General features: G+C 35.7%; 1 protein-coding gene across 1 annotated transcript in view; it reads right to left on the bottom strand.

The window, feature by feature from the left end:
* The window catches only part of MYO16 (myosin XVI), a 617076-nt gene that overhangs the window by 454492 nt on the left and 143746 nt on the right, over positions 1–18838 (bottom strand). The window contains exon 4 of the mRNA XM_015121440.3: positions 16406–16549. Within this exon, the coding sequence (XP_014976926.3) occupies positions 16406–16549 (144 nt within the window). The remainder of the gene's footprint in view (positions 1–16405; positions 16550–18838) is intronic.

The raw sequence follows: 18838 nt of genomic DNA, 5'->3' as shown, positions 1-18838 counted from the left end.
CAAAAAGAAAACAAAAGAAAAAAAAAGTTATGGCCAATAATCTTTCAAACAAAATGGAAATCTCCAGTCTCATAAAAGTTTAATGGCATAAGCTTTCTTAATGTCAATGAGCAGTGGGTTAATGAAATGTCCCTTAGGATTTCTGCCAGTGACGAATGACTATAACATTTGCACTTCCAGAGTTATCCCAGGAATTTTAATAGTCCTGTCTTTATAGCCGCTTCTTGAAATTAAGTATAACGTTTGTACGAATCTGTGCCCCTCACTAACAAATAGATATAAACATATGTAATAGCTTGTAGGTGACTATTTATATACGGGAAACCTAGTACAGATATTTTCATAGAATTTTTCTGAAAAAGCATATAAATTACAGATAGTGACTTCTATAATATTTTCCTCCAGTCACAATGAGACTAGATCTTTCTTGGTCTCCTGAAACATAAAATTATGTATAATTTTTATTGGAAAACCCATATTTAAAAATATATTTTAAATTAACATTTTATTTGAGGACAGTTTTAAACTTGAAAAGAAATTGTGACGATACCACAGAGCATTCCTATATGCCTCATACCAGTGTCCTCAATTCCCAATTCTTACATTAGTGTGGTATAATTATTATAATTAATGAACTGCTACAGATACATTATCATGAACTGAAGTGTTCACTACATGCAAATCCCTCTAGGTTTACATCTTATCTTATATCTGTCCCAGGACCTCATCAGGATACTACATTATATCTCTTGGTCCTATCTCCTTGGGTTCCTTTAGGCTGTGACCGTTTCTCAGATTGACCTTGCTTTTTATGACATTGACAGTTTTGAGGAGCCCTAGTGATGAATTTCGAAGACTGACCCTCAGTTGGGGTATTCATAACGTTTTCTTACGGTCGAACTGTGCCTGTGCGATTTCGGAGGAGTCCCACAGAGGTGGAATGCCATTCCCGTGACATCACATGAAGGGTATGTAATATCAGTATGACTCGCCACTCTTGAGGTTTCTGTCACCACCTGACTGACGTAGTCTTTATCAAGCCTCTCCTTTGAAACATCACTTGTTTTTCTCCCTTTCCGTATTGTAAACTCTGGAAAGAAGTAACTTGGAGCAGCCCATATTTCAGGAGTGAGGGTTTATGCTACAATTCTCTGAGGATGTAGAAGCTACATAATTATTTGGAAATCTTCAGCACAGTAGATTTGTGTATTCTACTGCATTTATTTATATTATTAATGGATTAATATTTATTTCATATTTAAGTAATAATTCAATACTACTATTTTATCATGTTGCTTAAATCGTTCCAGTGTGAGCCACTGGTCTTTCAACTGGCTCTGAATTTCTTTGATGTACTCCTTAAAAAACAAATTTTACCTCTCAAGTTTCAAGCACTACAAGCTGATGCAGGCTTGTCTTGTAAATTTCATGCAAGACCTAGATTCAGTCGTTTCTCCAAAAATTCCTCTTTTTCTTTGTTTTTTAATTGGAGAATTATATGGGGAACCAAGATTTTGGAGGTCAGTGTGTTCATCGCTATGAAAGTGTCATGGATTTGGGCTCTTTCAGCTGACACGGGAGGGAAATATGTGTGTGTTTGTGTATTAACACATGCACACACACATATATATATATATACACACATAAATATTTCTATGCATAACCATCTGTAACCTTATTAAGCTAACATGAGTTCATACTGATATTGTCGACACTAATCCATCACCACAGGAGTCACTCTAGCCTCCTCCCCTTGCTTATTTGCAAATTCCTGCTGCATCAATGAGAAAGCTGGCTCCTAACATCCATTTATATAATTGTCCACTTCCAATGTACATGTGTGGCTGTATCAGAATTTTTTTTTTGAGACAGAGTCTCGCTCTGTCACCCAGGCTGGAGTGCAGTGGTACAATCTCGGCTCACCGCAACCTCTGCTTCCCAGGTTCAAGAGATTAGCCAGCCTCAGCTTCCTGAGTAGCTGGGATTATAGGGGCACGCTACAGTGCCTGGGTGTTTTTGTTTTGTTTTGTTTTGTTGTAGTTTTAGTAGAGATGGCGTTTCACCACACTGGTCAGGCTGGTCTCGAACTCCTGACCTCAAGTGATCAGCCCACCTTAGCCTCCCAAAGTGCTGGGATTATAGGCATGAGTCACTGTGCCCTGCCCAGAATTGTTAACTCATACCTCCACGAGAAGTAACTTTGCGGATTGAAGTAGAGTGCTATGCAAAAATGTTTGGCTTTAGGCTTACAGAGTCCACTCATTATCCGCACCTTTCTTTTTTCCATCCTCTTCAGCAAAATTGTTTCATAGGTTTGCAATACATTTAGATTCTCTTGTCAAATCCCGTATTCCATCTTTGGATCCCAGGACATCCTAAATGATTGTTTTTGTTTACATACAGTAAGGTTCACATTTTGTACTGTAAGTTTCTTTTTTGTTCACAAAGGCAGGGTGTCGTGTATCCGCTATCACAATATCATACAGAATAGCTTTACTGCCCTAAAAAATCCCCTAAGCTTCAATTACCTATTTGTCCTTCCTCTTTGATCTCCAAATCCCTGGCAACCACTGACATTTTTTTACTATCTCTATAGCTTTTGCCTTTTCCAGAAGCCTTTTAAAACTGGCTTCTTTCACTTGGATGGCATATGCATTTAAGATTTATCCATGTCTGCTCAGGGCTTGTTAGCCAGTCCTGTTTTATTGCTGACTCCTGTTCCACTGCATGGATGAGCCACAGTTTGTGTATCCACTTGTTTACAGAAGGACATCTTGGCTGCTTCCAGGTTTTGGCAATTATGAATAAAGCTGCTATAAATATTTGAGTATAGGCTTTTAAATGGACATAAGTTTTCAACTCATTTGTGTAAAAACCCGGAAACTTGATTGCGGGATTGTATTGTAAGACTATATTTAACTTTGTTAAGCGCCGCCAAGTGTCTCCAAAGTGGCTGTGCCATTTTGTTTCCACCAGCAGTGAATAAGAGCTCCTGTTGCTCCACATCGTTGCCTCTGAATGTCTTTCTAGGTTTTGTTTGGCTTTGGTGTGTCTTTTAGTCACTGGGATGGGTATATGGTGGTACTGGGTCTTGTTTTAATTTACAACTGTCCAATAACAAACGCTACTGAGCCTCTTTTTGTATGCTTATTTGCCATCGTCTATCTTCTTTGGTGAGGCGTCTGTTAAGATCTTCTGCCCATTCTTAACTGGGTTGTTTGTTTTCTTATTGTTGAAGCTTATGAGTCTTTTGTATATTTTAGCTATAAGTTCTTTCTGAGATAAATTCATAGGAACAGAGAAGAAAGTGGTGGTTATTAGAGGCTGAGAGTTGGGAGAATTCAGATGTTGGTCAAAGGACAAAAAACTTTAGCCAAATAGGAGGAATAAATTCAAGAGACTGATTACATATCATAGTGACTATATATTGTTAATAACAATAGATTGTATAGTTAAGGAATGCTAATATTTTAACTGTTCTCACTGCAAAAAATAATAAGTATGTGAGGTAATGCATATGTTAATTAGCTTCATTTAGCCATTCTGTAATGTATACATATATCAAAACGTCATGTTGTACACTATATATACAATTTTATATGTCAAAAAAAACCCTGCCAAAGTAAATTATTATCAGATACTTGTTTTATATATCATAGTCCAACTTATCAATTTTTCCTTCATGGGTTACAATTTTGATATTAACATATATATATAAAAACTCATCACCAAATCACAGGTCACCTAGATTTTGCATGTGATTTCTTCTGGAAGTTTTAAAGTTTTATATTTTACATTTAAGTCCATTACCCATTTTGAGTTAATTTTGGGAAAGGTTTAAGATGTGTTTCCAGGTTCATTCTTTTGCATAGAGACTAATTGTTCCAGGACTGTTTATTTAAAAATCTACTTTTTCTCTTTTGCATTGCTGTTCTTCGTCAGTGATCACTGGACTGTATTTATATTGGTCTACTTGTGGGCTTTCTTCCTTGTTTCATTGATCTCTATGAAAACCTTCTATCAGGAAAACCTGTGTTGATTACTGTAGTTTTATAATAAGCATTTTTAACGTAGCTTGTGGTTTCATTGATTTAATGTCTTTATGTTTTCCTATTTTTAATTTATTTCTGCTCCAATTATTATTATTTCTTCTGTTTGATTTAGGCCTCAATTGCTCTTCTTTCTCTAGTTTCCAAAGGGGAAAGTTTAGATTATTGTTTTTATATCTGTCTTCTTCTCTGACACATGTATTTAATGCTATAAATTTCTCTCTAAGCTTTGATTTTGCTGCATCCCACACATTTTGATAAGTTGTACTTCTGTTTTTATTTAGCTGAAAATATATTTTAAATAATCCTGAGACTTCTTTGGGCTACACGTATTTTTTAAGTGTGCTGTCTCATCTCCAAATATTTGACAATTTTCCAGAAACCTTTCTATTACTGATTTCTAGTTAACTTCATTGTGGTCTGAGAACATATTTTGTATATTTGTCCTACTTTAAAAATTTTAAGGTATGTTTTATTGCTCAGGAGACAGTCTATCTTGACATGAATTATGCACGTGAGATTGAGAAGAATGTGTGTTTTGCTGCAATTGACTGGAATATTCTGTAAATGTTAATTCAATAGAGTTGACTTCTGCTGCTGTTCATGAAAGTGGACATTTATTCACTTTTGCCTGTTTGATCCATCAATTCCTAAAAAAAGCACAGTGAAGTCTACAATTACAATAGTGGGTTTGACTATTTCTCCTAAAATTAATATAGCTTCTCTGTCTTTTGATTTATATTGGCATCATAGATCTTTTTTCATTTCCATTTATCCTGTCTGCATCTTTACATTCAACGTGGTTTTCAAGTAGACAACCTAGAGTTGGGTCATATATATTTATCAGTACCAATGATCTGTGTCTTTTAATTGGTGTGTTTAGACTACTCAATTTAGAGCAATTATTGACAAAGTTGTGTTAATCTCTGTGTTTGTAACTATTTTCCATGCATTACATTGGCTCTTTGTTTCTATTTTATCCTCTTCTTCTGCCACCATTGATTTCATTGAGCATATTATATGATTCCATTTCATATCCTGTCTTAGCATGACAATTATACTTCTGAAAAATTTTTTACTGGTTGTTCTAAGGTTTCCAGTATATATTTTTAACTAATCCAAGTCTACCTTCAAATGACACTATATAAATTCACATGTAGTGCAGGTATCTCATAACACAGCATTCCCACACCCTCCTCCGTACCCCCTATGATATTACAGTCATTAGTTTTACTTATCCTTATGCTATAATAACCCAATATATTGTTATCATTACTTTAGTCATTTTTAGATGAATTTAGAATAAGAAAAACAAAAGTTGTGTGGAGTTATTTTTTGTCTTTATTTCTTTCTCAATGTTCTCTATTCTTCATGTAGTAAAAGATTCTGACCTATACAATTTTCCTGTTCATGTTTTTAATAACTTATTTTAACATTTCTTGCAAGGCTGGAGGTCTGCTGGCAATGTATTGGCTCAACTTTTGTCTGTCTGAGAAAACTTTATTCTTTTTCACATGTGAAGGATAATTTTACTGGAAATAAAATTCTATGTTGGCAGTGTTTCTTTTTAGCATTTTAAGTATTTCACTCCACTCCTCTTGCTTTCATGATTTCTAGAGAGAAGATCATTGTGATTCTTATCTTTTTTTCTTCTATAAATAAGGTATGTTTTCCTGCCTAGTTTTTTTCAAGATTTTCCCTTTTTGTTTGGTATTCAGCATTTCAAATATGCTATACTTAAGTATAGCTGTTTTTTTGGTTTTTCATTGTTTGTTTTTTATGTTTATCTTGCTTGTTGTTCTCTGAGCATCCTGGATCCTGTGTGGCTTGGTATCTGTCATGAATTTCAGAAAGCTTTTGGCCATTATTAAACCAAATATGTCTTTGGCCTTTTTCTTTTTGTTTTTAAATTTTGTTTCTTTAGTTGATACAAAATAGATGTACACATTTGGGGAGTATATGTGATAATTTTATAAATTTATATAATTTTTAAGGATCCTATCAGTATATTGGGATATCCATCATCTTAAATACTGTCTTTTCTTTATGCTAGAAACATTCTACTTCTTCTCTTCTAGCTATATATACACGATAGATTATTGTAAATTACAGTCACCCTACTAATCTATCAAATACTACATCTTATTTCTTCTATCAAAGTGTATACTTATTCTCTCTTCTAGTACTCCCATTACACATGTCAAACCTTTTCAAATTACTGCACAGTTCTTTTGTTTCCTGTCACTGTGTTCTTTTTGCATTTCAGTTTAGAAAGTCCTGTTGGCTGTCAGAGGTGGCTCGCTGTTCCTCACCTAGGTCCAGTCTACTAAGGAGCCCATCAAAGGCATTCTTCATTTTTGTTGCAGTGCTTTTGATTTATAGAGTTTCCTTTGGTTTCTTTAGTAGAGTTTCCATCTCTTTGCTTACATTGTTCATCTGTTTTGTAAGTTGTCTACTTTTTCTCATTAGTATCCTCTGCATATTAATAATAGTTATTTTAAATCTCCTGTCTGATAACTTTAATATCTCTGTCATATCTGTGACTGGTTCTGATGCTTTTTTAAATATCTTCAAACTGTGTTTTCCTTGTCTTTTGACATGTCTTTTAATTTTTCTTTGAAAGCCAGATATTAGGTATTACTAACTGAGGTTATTAGGTCTAGGAAGTGAGAGTCTATTTTGATCTGGCTAGTAGCTGGGCTGTGTTTAATGTCTGCTGTAACTCTAGGAGCCAGAGGCTTCCAATATTTCTTTGTTTTTGTCTCTCTCTTTATTTTGTGCTTCCAGGTACTTCTCTGCAAAACATCTGTTTTATGGATAAAAGGATTTTATCCATAAAAAGGACCTCTCTCAGATCTTCCTTGTGGGAACCTGGTGAGTTCCTTGTGAGAAACTCTATCGTTTTACCTGGAGGTAAAACCCATGAAAATGTGGCGCCCCCTAAGACTGTGGCCCCCAGGGTTTCCTCACTCTATACTAGTCTGCGCTCAGCCTCCGGCAAGTCAAGACATTGCCATTTAAATATTCCTACCAGTATATGGCTCCTGTGCTTCCGCTCCAGACCATCTGCATCCCCTCAGATTTTAGAGCTGATAGACTTTTTCTTACAAACTTAGTACTCTGATAGGTCCAACAAACATCACCGATTTTCAATCAGTTCAGATTTGTTCTTGTTGTTAAGACAGGAGTGACAATTAGAAGCTGATTTGAAATTAGAAAACTTACAGATTTGGTTTTTTCAGTGACACTTTATTGCTTATCTTCTAAAATCTAATATTATGGTTCTAATCACTGTTAATATTAAGTAAGCATTTTTATGATAGATAGAATAATTTTCCACCATAGATTTTAGTGATGGTAAAGTTTAAGTAGCAGCAGATTTATAAAATCAAAAACTAAAAACCAAAAGGCTCTTTGTCTTCAAAGGCCACTAACAGCATAGGAGGCTGAATAGCCTCTTCCAAATTTTTACTATTCATGCCAAAATATATGAATGTGGGTAAAAAATGGGACGTTTGCCCAGTTTCCTTCTATGGTCAACTTGCCTTAAGATCAAGTGAGATACATGAAGCAGGATAATCAATGAAATGAAAATGCATTCACTGATTTCACCACAATAGTATCAAAAGTGTCCATGGCCAAGGTCATTTGAAAGGTTCCAGTGGGCTTAAGTCAGATTATCTGGACTGAGAACTGTCTGGGAGCTGCTAACTGGGGTCAGCAGAACCACACTGTTCTTCAGAGAAGCTTCAGTGTAAACGTGAGAGGAACAATAAAGCACAACTAAAGAAACAAGTTTGATTATTTTTTCTTTTTTTAACTTAATGAAAGATACTGGGACATAAATATGAATTTAAAGGAAAAGGCTAATAGAATGACTGAAAACAAGGGAGGAACAAGGAGAAATCCTTGGAGAGGTGACTATGAGTAGAATTTAGCAAGTATGTGAAAAGACTTAGCTTAAAAGGAGAATGAACACCTCTTTAAGGATGGAAAAAAGGCAGCAAATAAATAGGAAAAAAATCAATGGTTTGTTAGTAGGAAGTTGAAGGCATTCAAGCCTGAAGACTTCAATCTTCTCAGTGCAGTCAAAGGCAAGATCAATTGATGAGAAAGAGATTAAATATTGTATGTGTGGTCATTTACATGAAAAGTTGATATTCAGGTGCTTGGCCAGGATTTTCTACCACAGTTCACATAGGAAAGTTAGACTTACCTTGAACCATTTAAATGTATACTTATTTTCTACGAAGGGGTATCACCTGACAAGAGCAAGGGCAGCTTGTGCATTGATATGTAAGAAATTGAAGTGATGAAAAGGGCAATTTATAACCAAACTGTAAACAATTTTATGTAGTAGTATTTAACCTAGGAACTGTCTAAACAATAATTAGTAAAATTTTGGAATGATTGGATTTTGATCTATCAGTGTAAGCCACCTCATATAAAGTAAGCCATATGTCTGTGAAATGTTTACTGTTTCAGCTATGACAGAATGCTTTGGTTCCAGCAGCTGCCTGCAGCACCCATTAAAATGATCTAGTTCCACCTTGTCCATTACTTACAGAACAGGGCACACTCCACCCTACAGGCAAAGATGTTACTAATATCAGATGTTCAAACACAAAAGGCCGAGGATTAAGAAAATGTTCCCTGCAATTTCCAGTAATCAATCCATTGTTACTGAAGTAAAAGAGTGATAACGTCACTCCGAGCCTCACTCAGCAAATGACTATACATTGGCTAATATTTCCTCCTACAACTTCTGATTTCAAGCAGTAAAAAAATCTTTAAAGAGCTCCTCCTTGTATGTAATAGTAAGAATTCAGCAATCTGATATTCCCTATCACCCTTTTCAAAATCAAAACTACTTAAAATAATATTTTGTCCTTTAGTTATCTAGTATCAATTTCTTGAAACTATATATGATGGATATTCTTTATAGTAAAATTTAGTGAATGATTCCAGGACACATGAAGTATCAAATGACTTCCACCCCAAATTTTTCAATAAGAAAAAGGAAAAAGCCTGAGAAGATGAGTCAGTAACATTGGTGACCATTTTCCTAAATACAAGCATCATAAGGTGGTTTACGCAATTTAAAGAAATTAATACTGCTTTAAAGTAATTAATACTAACATAAAAGCATTTTTTTTCTTATGGTTTGAAATGCACCTATTAAAATGTGCATATTTGTCACAGCTTTAGAATTGCTAACTGTACAGAATAGCTTAGCAACTGTGGCCACTTTATAAAATTAAATGTGAAAATTTAGATCCGGCATACTGAAGACAAAATGGAAACCTTTTATCTAAAATCGTATCAGAAAAGAAGTGAGAATTGAGCAATGCTATTCAGAGACCATTCCCTATAAAAACCACATGATCCAAAATAGCAAAGAAAAGTCCATTGTTCCTCTCTCAGCAAGCAAGTGACTGAGCAGATCTGAGATTTTACAAGCATTTAACTCAGGGCATAGCTGCATTGTTTCAATATCTTAGAAATTAATACATATAAATATGCACATGTTGAAATAAACATGAAGTCAAGATTTTTAAGAGAATAAATCACTTTCAGCTTTGTGAATTTAATCTTGAGTAACAAAAAGGCTTCTCAATCTGAGAATAAGTAAAATACCTTGGAATTTTTTTTTAAGCTAGAAAAACACATTTGAGTTATAGAATATTGGTGCTTGGATGTGGTACAAGTTAGAAAATATTTTAAAAATTAAATTATATAAACTGTAAAATAAAAATTATATATTTGAGATGCTCAAATAATAAAAATGTAAATGAAAAAATTCTTAGTGGACAAATTATATATAATTATAATACATAATCATATAACCAAGTACATATAAAAATTATCATGCATTAAAATATTGTTTTGGGGGAGCCAAAACATTTGTATTTGGGATTTCACACCACTGCCAACCTCTCTGATATTAGATTTTATATAATAATAAGGATTATGGCTGGCGTGGTGGCAGACATCTGTAATCCCAGCACTTTGGGAGGCTGAGTTGGCTGGGTCACGTGAGGTCAGGAATTCAAGACCAGCCTGGCCAACATGGTGAAAACCCATCTCTACTAAAAATACAAAAAATTAGCTGGGCGTGGTGGCATGTGCCTGTAGTCCCAGCTCTTCAGGCATCTGAGACACAAAAATTGCTTGTACCCAGGGGACGGAGGTTGCAATAAGCCGAGATCATGCCACTGCATTCCAGCTTAGCAACAAAGTAAGATTTTGTCTCAAAAACAAACAGATAAGGAAACAATAAGGATTATAAGTTTATTGCTTATGGCACAGAAGCACTCTTCACACCCAATGAGATAGTATAGCTAGGAATCTGCAAAACCTTATTCAACAATATGATGTAAATTATGAGGCCCTCTTTTGCTCAAATTGTGAAAATGTAGAAACCCATCACTTTTTGGCTCACTCCAATTCCTAAAGTATATTGGGCTTCAATGACTTCTATTTCATAGTTAAAACTCAGAAAAGTGTCAATAGTTTTGTTTAATAATAAGTACAGTTGATTCTCATTCTTCGTGCATTCCATATTTGCAGATATACTTACTTGGTAATATTTATTTGTAACCCCAAAATAATTTCTCATGGCACTCTTGTGACAATTTGTAAACCTGAACGGAATGATGAAAAATTTTAGTCAGCCAAGGTTCACATTCACAGCTGAGATCAAATAATACACCTTTTTTGAAGTTAAAAAACTGCCTGCTGTTTCAGCTCTCATAGAATGAACAAGTATCCTTTTTGTGGTCTTTGTAGTGCCATTTTTTCCCACATTTTTGAGCTTTTAAAGGTGGCCCCGAAGTGTACTGCTGAGGTGCTATCCAGTGTTCCTAACTGAGAAGGCTTTGATCTGCTTTCATGAAGAAACTACACGTGTTAGTCTTCATTTGGAGTGAGTTGCAGCACTCACTTAATTAGTTCAATGTTAAAGAAGCAATATTATATATTAAATAAGGTGCCTGCAAACAGACACAAAAAATTTGGTGATATGCTGTTCTGTTTATGAAAATATTGTGACCAGGGATTTGAAGGAACCTAACCTTGTATTTCCTCTAGGAGCTAAGCTCAGTAGTTGCTAACTCTGTGTTCATAATGACTCTATAACTACCTTAAATAAGGAGAATCTACTCTGTGATTTGTGTTTGTTTGTTTGTTTGTTTTGTGAGATGGAGTCTCGCTCTGTAGCCCAGGCTGGAGTACAGTGGTGTGATCGTGGCTCACTGCAAGCTCCACCTCCCAGGTTCATGTCATTCTCCTGCCTCAGCCTCCCGAGTAGCTGGGACTACAGGTGCCTGCCACCATGCCCAGCTAATTGTTTGTATTTTTAGTAGAGATGGAATTTCACCATGTTGCCAGGATGGTGGATGGTCTCGATAGCTTTCTATGTACCATCCCCTGTGGCCGGCACACTTGCACCCATGTATCAACATAGCTCCCAGCTCATACGTCACCTTTTTCATGAAGCCATCCTTAATACTCTGTTTCTTTCCTCCTGACCTTTCCAAAACCTCTTACTAGTTGATATACTATAAATTTTAGTCATTTATGTGTTTCATCTGCTTTTCCTTAATAGAAGGTAAGCTCTAAAAGGCAGGGCTTTTTCTGCCTGTGCTCACTGCTGACTCCCTTGAGTACACACAGACGGCCACCACAGATTTAATACATGAATCAGTGCTGCGCAGTCTCTCTGGTCCATCATCTAGCTCTGGAAAATGGAAAGAAGATGAAGCATGCAGCCTTCAACATGTGGACAATAGCATTTCATCTGGCAAGTAAAATACATTTCTCTTTTGAGGTTATTGGCAGGAATGTATTTTTACAGTAATTAGAATTTTTGTGACAACATGTTTTATCAACATTTATTTAGAGTAAATTGCTTCTGTGGATGGATACTTAGGCTGGCTGTAACATGGTATGAATACAGCTACTCAGATTGGCTTAATCCATTAACCAAATTTCCCAGGGGTTCATTTGATTAATTGCATTGTTTGTTTTCACCACTACTGTAGAGTATAAAATATCTTCTCATTCACCGTGCAGCATCTAAAACATAACAGTCATTCAATAAATATTTAGTAAATGAAAGAATGAATAAACAAGTTGTAATTTCCCTTAGGGCAGGCCTTATATTCATACATAATTGGTGATCACTCATATTTATTAGTTAAGTGAATGAAGATGATGATCGGTTAGCAGAAGTCATTGAATGAGGGCAGCTAACAGATATATTCCTTTGTATATTACGTTGGATTATTCTACATTGTGAGAAACAGGGCACTGCTGAGCCATGAAAATATTGCTAATAATTTGAAAATTATAGATTAACTCTATGATCATCCATGAAATACAACTAGTTTTTTTCTCCCTCAATTCTGTTTGGTAAGGAAAAGCAAACTCATCAGATATTGAGATAATTTGTGTGCTAAAGCAAGCACTTGTAATACAAGTGTAGAACATGTGAGGTAAAGAAGTCTAGAATATGTAAAAGGATGGATGTGGTTATACGACAGCTTTTATTACATATGAGTTAATATTGTCAATATTTTTCAGGCTGAATTCCAAAAACTGGCCTGCTTTCATTCATTCCTTTGTTGATTCATATACTTAGCTTGCGAGATGATATTCAAGCATACGCTAAGCATCTATCAAGTGCTAGGCACTGTTTTAACAGACAGCAATGCATGCATGCGCTACGTCTGTGACTTGCTAGAAGCTAATTTTTTATTAAATGCCTAACCTGAAGCTGGTGTTAGTTAGATAAAGAATTACTGAATATACATCAAATTGTTCCAGGCAGAAGAGATGTTTATTTTAAAGGCAGCTGGTCATTACTGCGATTGAGTTGTTGCCATGGGAACAAATAGGAGTTACAGAAACTGTATCTCATAAGAACAAAGAGAAAAATACGTCATTATTTAAACAAGTACAATATTCATAATGGGATGAAATATCAAGGAACACAGATAATGTAATGGTAATCTTAACAGTAAATGTGGGCACGTATCAAAGAATAGGAAGATAAAATAAAAGTAGAGAGAAGGAGTGTCTAGAACTCTCCACATCCTAATGAACTTAGCGCTGAGTCAGACAATGACATGAGGGTATTCCTAGTTAGGACAATAATATAACACTTCTCCAAATTGTTCCCCTTTTTCTAAACATTCATTTAGGAGACCAGGATTGGTGCCAATTTAAATCAAACTTCCTTTGGAAGATGCTGCTTAGCCTCAACATGAAGAAGGCTAATGTCTATTACCTCAGTTATACAAGGAGTCACAGGAAAGGTCTGAGTAACTTGCCAGTATGTCTAATTTATTCTTATAATTATGTTGTTATCCCAGATACCAGTCCTGGCGACCTGCCCCAGTCCTAGCTCTGGTTATAAACATGCCTCCTTCTTGTGCTCAGGATGGTCTAAGTGTTTTGCTACCTCTAGACTATAAATGCTAGTTCTGACAATTATGCTGTATTGGTCTGTTCTCACGCTGCTATGAAGAAACACCCGAGACTGAGTAATTTATAAAGAAAAGAGGTTTAACTTGCAGTTCCACATGGCTGGGGAGGCCTCAGGAAACTTATAATCATGGCGGAAGGCACCTCTTCATAGAGCAGCAGGAGAAATAATGAGAGCCCAGTGAAGGAGAAAGCCCCTTATAAAACCACAGGATCTCATGAGAACTTACTATCACGAGAATAGCATGGGGAAACCATGTCCATGATTTAGTTACCTCCCACCAGGCCCCTCCCATGACGTGTGGGGATTATGGGAACTACAATTCAAGATGAGATTGGAGTGGGGACACAGCCAAACCTTATCATATGCTATCTGTGATACCAGTCTCCTAGATGCCGAAGGGGAGTCATTTCATGTAGTTATAGATATTTCACCTGAGTCACTACACTGTTATTTTATGAGCTATTTTGCTTGAAATGTAACTCAGATCTAACTCTTTTCTTTTTTTGTCATAATTTGGTTCATCAACTCAGGGCTGTTCCTGCAATATTTAATTGTGAGTATCATGTGAGATACCAAGATCTACACTCAGTAGAGATTACAGAAAGAAGGCAGATCTTCTTGCTCTTTCCCATTAGAAATAAGAAACTGCTACATTCAGAATGGAGGAAGGGAATCCTGGCTGGCAGTGAAACTGAGATCTCACAAACCTGTCTGAACTCAAGAAACTGAAGCCTGTGTCCAGACATTTGCATTGAGGAAATGGAAGAAGGATTTTAACATTTTAAGCACAACCACATGAATATTCATTTGTCAGAATAAGTATGGCCATTTTGCATGCAGAAAAAAGAGGTTTTTTGGCATGGCTTAATGTAATTAATAATAATTAGAGAAAAGAAATAAGGATGGGCTTTGAAAAAAATTACTGATTCTTAAAACTAGTATTTAGAAAAAAACAAATGAGAACATAGAAAAACTGCAAAAGCCATGAATCAAACTTTTCTATCTCATTCTCTTATAATTAAAGCAGCTAGCTAAACTATCAAAAAATGTATCAAACAAGTACTATGAACTTAGTTCCTCCTTAAATAACCCAAGTGAGTACTCTATGAGTTGTCAGCATTCTAAAGGTTTCTAAACTTGATAATGTTACAGTATTACTTGAAAGGTGACTTGGTTCCTTTCTGTGCTATATTTTATAGCTTTTCACAATTCTGGGGAAATCCTGTGGCCTTTATGGTGAACTGACAGTTTAGTGCCTCTTAGGCTCTGTATCTACAAAACCCAAATCTTGTTTTATAAATGAGTCAGGCAGCTTTTCATGCCTTTTTATGTAGAGTACTAGCCCTCTAAAAGTTTATATTTCAAGCTAAATAATCTTTTATTTCCTTTGCCTTTCCTTATTAATATACCCTCCATCTTCCAGAATTTGAAAGACATACATTTTTAGTGACATATGTTTCTACTGAAAAAAAGGAAGTATACATATTCTTGAAGGACAAATCAGAGAAAACGAGACAAAATTAAACCTCATGCAAGATTAAGACAGTCCCTATTCACAGCCTTTAATCCCAAAATATTTTCATTCATAATTTTAAAAAGGGGGGAAGAGGAGCAGTATGGTATATTTAAAATGTTTTCCACCAAAAGCTATGCTCCCTAGTACTGTAGATGTGAACTTATTGGGGAATAAGGTCTTTGGAGATGTAATCAAGTTAAATGAGGCCATCTGCCTGAGGGTAGGCCCTAAATCCTATGACTGGTGTCTTCTGAAAGGAAAACATGAGAGATATGGATACAGTGACACAGAAGAAAGTCATGTGCTAATGGAGGCAGAGACAGGAGTGATGCTGCTATAATCTAAGCAACATCAGGGACTGCAGGGGTCACCATAACTAGGAAGCACCAAGAAGAGTTTCATCACTAGGGCCTACAGCAGGAGCATGGCCCTGTCCACACCTTGACTTCAGACTTCTAACCTCTACAACTGTGTTTGTGTACAGCCATCAACTATGTCTTAATGGTATGGCAGGCACAGGAAACTAATATTGGTAGCATGGCTCAGTGACAAAAAATGGACTTCTGACAATGAACTTGAGTTCTTAACTATCATTTGCTTTTGGCTTAGGGCAAGTTGTTTAATATATTTGAGCATCAGTTTGCTTTTGTGTAAAATCTTGAGCTTACATAAAAAATTGTGAATTCCAGGTGCATAATAGCAAGCCATTAAGAAGTTAATTTTTTAAATAAATAAAAGCAAATCATTCTTACTCATATATTCCAGTGTATTTTCTAAAAATTGTAAACAGTTTCTTGAAATACTTTCTAGAGATTACTATTCCAAAATAAAGCATGTGTGAGGATCAATGTCTGGATGTAAGATTAACTGAAAATAACAACCAAAACAACAAACTCCAATGCTTTTTATATTTAAAGTTCTCGTTTTCATGTAAACAAACATTGTAGACACTTCTTTACTAGATGTAACCAAGAAAAAAAAAGATTCAATATAAACCATATCTCCTTATAATGTTATGCCTTTTTGGCTAAAAATTTTAAAATGAGAATGAATTGAAAAACAAAATTATCAAACCATTTTAGTTGAAACTGACTTGTATCAAGGCATATAATCCCCAAGGAAAGGCAAGAGAAGTTGCATTTGGCATAGTATCTGCACAATTTGTTTTATAAACTATATGACCCGCAACCTTTGTCTATAATTATCTTGTGTTCTAGGGGGATACATGATAGCATATGCAGATTTTTTCCTCAACCAAAATATTAAATATTGTAAAATATCATTAGTTAAATATATAGCCTTTTACATGCCATCAGATCTTCAAATGGTAAACTGAACTGCTTTACTTACTAATACAAGAAGCAGGACAATATCAGGGTTATCGCATGCACAGGCAATGTGCATGGGCGTCCAGAAATCTTCATCCTGGTGGTTCACATTGACTCCTCTGTCAATCAGAATTTCTGCAATGAAGGCATTATCATACCGAGCACACTAAAAGAAAGAATACAAGGAAATATCCAATTATTACAAACCGTGATATGGCTTATTCCAAATGCCCACAGATTAAAAAAAAAAACTCAATGTCAATTTTGGGAGTTGAGAGGTGAAGCTAACCTGGGAAAAGATGTATTTCCCCGGCTAACCAACAAGGAAAAGAACATATGCAAGACTTCTGGGGAACTGGGTCAAGGAACAGCAGACAGAAAGAAGAAAATCAGGGTAGATAGTAGGAAGGTCAAAAAAAGTACTTACTTACTGGTTTTTATTTCATTTGGAAATAGGATTTTTTTTTTTAATAAAACTTGAATTATAATAATTATCTTCCTAAAAGTACAGAGTTGATCACAGTACCCTTCTACTCTAAAACATGCATAGTTTGTCACTGCCAAAAGAATAAAGTGTAACTATTTAATTGCATCCAAGATAGACAAGGCCCTTTAGAATCCATGCAACTTAATTCCTCAACATTCCCATCTGTAGCCTTCACCCTAGTCACATTTCATAGCATGTCATACTGTAAAAGTTAACAGTTGAAATTAGAGTCTCCTAAAATGAATTTTTATGATTTTATACTGTTGCATTTTATATATGTTCAGTAATTTACTAAATCAAACCATCAAGCAACTTTACTATCTATAGTTCAAACTCAGGTAAATATTGTATGTGTAAGTCAGGGCTGGCATCACGGGTGTACAATCTATGCAACTGTGCTTAAATGAGTCCTGTACTTTGATGTTCTGCCTTTATCATCTTGAATTTCTAATTTTTGAAAAGTCCCACATATTTATTTGCATTGACCTCTTCAAATCATCTAGTCCTTTTATGAGTATTTTTATTTTTCGTCTTTTTTTTTGTTTTTTTGAGACAAGAGTCTTGCTTTGTCACCAGGCTGGAGTGCAGTGGCGTGATCTTGGCTCACTGCAACCTCCACCTCCCAGGTTCAAGTAATTCTCCTACCTCAGCCTCCTGAGTAGCTGGGACTACAGAAGCATGCTACCACGCCCAGCTAATTTTTTTATTTTTAGTAGAGATAGGGTTTTACCATGTTGGCCAGGATGGTCTCAATCTCTTGACCTTGTGATCCCCCTGCCTTGGCCTCCCAAAGTGCTGGGATTACAGGTGAGAGCCACCACACCCGGCCTTATGAGTATTTTTCATATTTACATCTACAAGTTACATTAATGCCAAATGCATATCAGTACAATTAGTTTTTAAAAACTTATTATTAAATAGGTCAGCACAATTTCTGGGTTATGAGATACACACTTTTTCTGTGATGTGTATGCATAGAACAGATTTCCCACCCCAAAGGAATGCCAATCAATATCCCACTGGAAGCACTGTCACACAAATTTACCCACCAATTCACTGGATAGTACCATTAAAAACAAATCATTGTAGAATTTTTGCTTCCCTGTAACAGGGACCAGATGTACCTTCCTGCTTGAATCAACTAAAAAAGAAAAACAAAATATATGACCTCTGAATGATGGGCAGCAAACAAGATAAGCCCTACTACCGTTCCAGCCTCCTACCTTGAGAGAGTTCCCAGGCTACAGCACAGGGAGAAGAACCCAGCTTGACCAAGGCTGGCTCTTGAAATGTCTTGAGAGACCAGGGTGGTTACATGTCACAGAGCAGAGTAGCAGAGAGGACAAAGCTGCACAGAGAAAAACTTTAAAGTTCTAAAGAATGCCTCCCTCAAGTGCTCAGCTGAATAATGATCAGCACATGCACTCTAGGAAACTGCCCAAGGTCAGGCAAAGAACTGCCTGAAAAGAAAGAGAACTCAGGGCTCATAAATTACAAGAAATGGTGCCTGTTCCTGCCAACCATACTGAAAACTGCGTAACTGACAGGGCACTGGGTAGAGTACTAGATGTGTTTTGCTTCAGTGGAGGGAAATATGAGTCCTAAACTAAATGCTGCTCTGTTCCCAACTAAAAAATTTCAAATTCAGGCCCTGAAGAGATGAAATTGTTTCCAAATAATTTAGTAGCCCCCAAAGAGTTCAAGATTGTTTACAAAAATACTGAATACCCAACAAGGCAAAATTTACTGTGTCTAGAATCCAACAAAAAAATTGCCAAGTATACAAAAACAGCAGGAAAATAGGATCCACAGTGAACAGATACACCTGGTGGAATGAGCAAACTGGGTGTTAAAATCATATTTATAACTATATTCCCTATGTTCAAAAAGTTAGGGGATCTATTGAAGATGTTAAGTACATACATGAAAGATATTCAAAAGACTCAAATTTAACTTTCAGAGATGAGA

This window comes from Macaca mulatta, chromosome 17, assembly GCF_049350105.2.
Source record: "Macaca mulatta isolate MMU2019108-1 chromosome 17, T2T-MMU8v2.0, whole genome shotgun sequence".
Taxonomy (NCBI): domain Eukaryota; kingdom Metazoa; phylum Chordata; class Mammalia; order Primates; family Cercopithecidae; genus Macaca; species Macaca mulatta.
This window is presented reverse-complemented; position numbering and strand designations above follow the sequence as displayed.